Below are 2659 nucleotides of genomic sequence, written 5' to 3' on the forward strand. Positions count from 1 at the left end.
TAATGAAGTGTTATTATTTGATACGTTAAAGTTACTGGATATAAAAATTTAAATAAGTAGAACTCGATATTTAATTACATCAGTAAGAGTAGGTTCACTATCAATGTAGAGTATTCATTAATTAAATCTTCTGACTCTCTACGATGCTTGTACATGATATCTTTCCCTTCTTCTTTTTTTCCCCTTTAATTCACAACGAAATTATATTAAAATTTACTCTTGATTTATTAAAAAAAAAATGATAAATACAACAAAATTTACTTGAAATGGCAAGAAAACAACTAAAAGATACATGATATTATACACAATTAACAATATTTAGTATATATATTATGTATTACACGTACAACTTAATTATATATTAGGTTAATCTAAATATTAGGTATACATATATAACATTATGATCATATATATATATATATATATTTATAGCTACTTTTAAACCTGTTCAACTAAATCCTGTGCACTAACGAACGTTCCATGAAACCCATAAGGAACCCTAGATGGTAACTTCACCGAAGCAACTTCCTCCATATTCGAAGCTTTCACAATCACCAGTTCTGATTTCTCCTCATTCTCATTTCTCACAAAACCCACTAAGTACCCATCATCTACATCTTCACTACCATAATCATCATCATTAGTGTTAATTAATCCATTTTTAATATAATCATCATCATCATCATCCTCACTACTTCTCTTTCTCTTCTCCGCCACGTAAAACGGTTCACCACCGAACCGGCCGGCCCCGTACACGTGCTTGGTGACCTCACCGGTTTCCAAATCCACCTTGGCAATGCCCGAACACCTCGGCCACGGCTCGGCTATGGCCAAGTACACGTACTTAGTTTTTTGCCCTAACAGCTCTCTATTCACCTGCCCAGCTTCCAAATTCACTCCCGGCAATATCACTCGCTGAGTCGATTCCCGAGTCACCATGTTGAGTCGAATCTCGGTCAACTCGCTCCGAAGCGGTTCGTTTCGGTTCTCGTTGAAAATCGAATCGGGCGGGTTCATGCACGACCCGATCACAACCACGATATTCTCACCATTAGTGGAAGTTTCCTCCCATGCATTCCATAAATGAAAGCAGAAGCAGTTTCCCACGTCGACCCACTGGATACCCGACCCGTCAACTTCGGATTTCGGCAAAACACCGAACCGGGCGGTCTTGCTCCGGTCGTAAACTACGGGCGACCCGCCCCGAATCATTTCGGATAGCTTGAAAACCACCTGGTGGTCTGGAACCACAACGTGGTTCTTCGTTATGGCGAAGTCATGTATCATCGTAGGTTGTTCCAACTTGATTCCCATGTCACGTGTCTTTTTTCCGCACGTGTCGAACCTGAAGTACTTCAGGTACGGTTTCTTAACCACATCGTAGCTCAGCGCGTGGAGCTCACCCGTCTCGGGGTCCACCTTGGGATGCGCGATCATTGGACAAAAGAGCTGGTCCTCGAAATCGAACCGTTCGATCGTCTCGAGGTCGCCATCTCCCTTGATCTTAACGTGGTACGGAAGATCATCCTCGGACATAGCCAACAGCCGGCCGTTAAAATAAACGAGCCCAGCGTTGGCCACGCCGGTTCCTCTCGACGTGTCGATTAAGCCGATCCCAGCTCGAGCTAAGTACAGCGCGAGCCGAGCCAAGCCGGAGTGTCCATGCAGCTCCCCAATCGGCTTGGGAAAAACGGAGCGACCCAGCTTGGCTTCTTGCTGGAGCCGGTTGGTGCGCGTGTACCTGCAACTGTAGCTAGCTCGGTTGCCGGCTTCGAGCTTGACGGCGTGTATCATACCGTCGCCGTCGAACAAGTGATGCCCAGCTGAGGGCGCGAACAGGGGATTAGCCCCGTTCCTTAAGTAAACGCCACGTAAGCACGCCGGGATTTGACCAGTCACTTCGAGTCCCTTCTGAACCGGAAACTCTCGAACCGGGGCGAAATTCCCAGATAACTGAACCGCCGGGTCGACCGTTTCAGGCAGTTTATGGTTTTTCTCCATTGGCGCTATTAGCGAGCTCTCTATTGTGTCGAGCACCGAGGCTACTAGCTTCTGAACCGGGTTCAGATGAGTTAAAGGAAGAGTGGGTTTGGGCTTTGGTTTTGGTGTTCTGGGCAGTGGTTTAGTAACTTCGAGTGGTGGTGACGGAGCCCTAAACGGCGCCGGTTTGGTTGTTTCCCGGGGGAGAGTAGTAGTTTTTCTAGAAGGGTTTATAAGGATTTTACATGATATGAAAGGAGAGGAGTTTGAGCTTTGAGAAAAGGCTACTTTTGGAGTAGTTGGGGTGGCCGGGAAGTGCAGAGAGCCTTGCATGGCTGATAAAGACCAAAGATTATTCAGTGTGAGAAAAGAGATGAGGAAGAAGAAGTGTAATGATCGAATTTGGATGGAGAAGTTGGAATCGTGGTGGTTTGTTTGTTGGTTTGTAGTATATGATTCTTTCTATATATATGTCTATATATAGAGAGTGAAAAAAAAATTAGTTTTATTAATTATTAATATTATTATTACGTGTTAGAATAAACTAAAATGAAGGAGACCATTATAAGTGGGGTGCCAGCAAATCATAGAAACCAACACGTATATTCATGGAAAAGTAATTTCATTTTATATATATTAAAAAAAATCAATATAATGAAAAATATTAGTTTATGGTTTA

The 2659-nt window shown here is 43.4% G+C and overlaps 1 protein-coding gene across 1 annotated transcript; it reads right to left on the reverse strand.

Annotated features, from left to right (window-relative positions):
• Nucleotides 1–201: 201 nt before the first annotated feature.
• On the reverse strand, nt 202–2418 carry LOC133819760 (9-cis-epoxycarotenoid dioxygenase NCED6, chloroplastic). Its single transcript, XM_062253093.1, has one exon. The coding sequence runs from the start codon at nt 2311–2313 to the stop codon at nt 439–441; it is 1875 nt and encodes a 624-aa protein (XP_062109077.1). The 5' UTR covers nt 2314–2418; the 3' UTR covers nt 202–438.
• Between the last annotated feature and the right edge of the window lie 241 nt (nt 2419–2659).

This window comes from Humulus lupulus, chromosome 2 (assembly GCF_963169125.1).
Source record: "Humulus lupulus chromosome 2, drHumLupu1.1, whole genome shotgun sequence".
Lineage (NCBI taxonomy): Eukaryota > Viridiplantae > Streptophyta > Magnoliopsida > Rosales > Cannabaceae > Humulus > Humulus lupulus.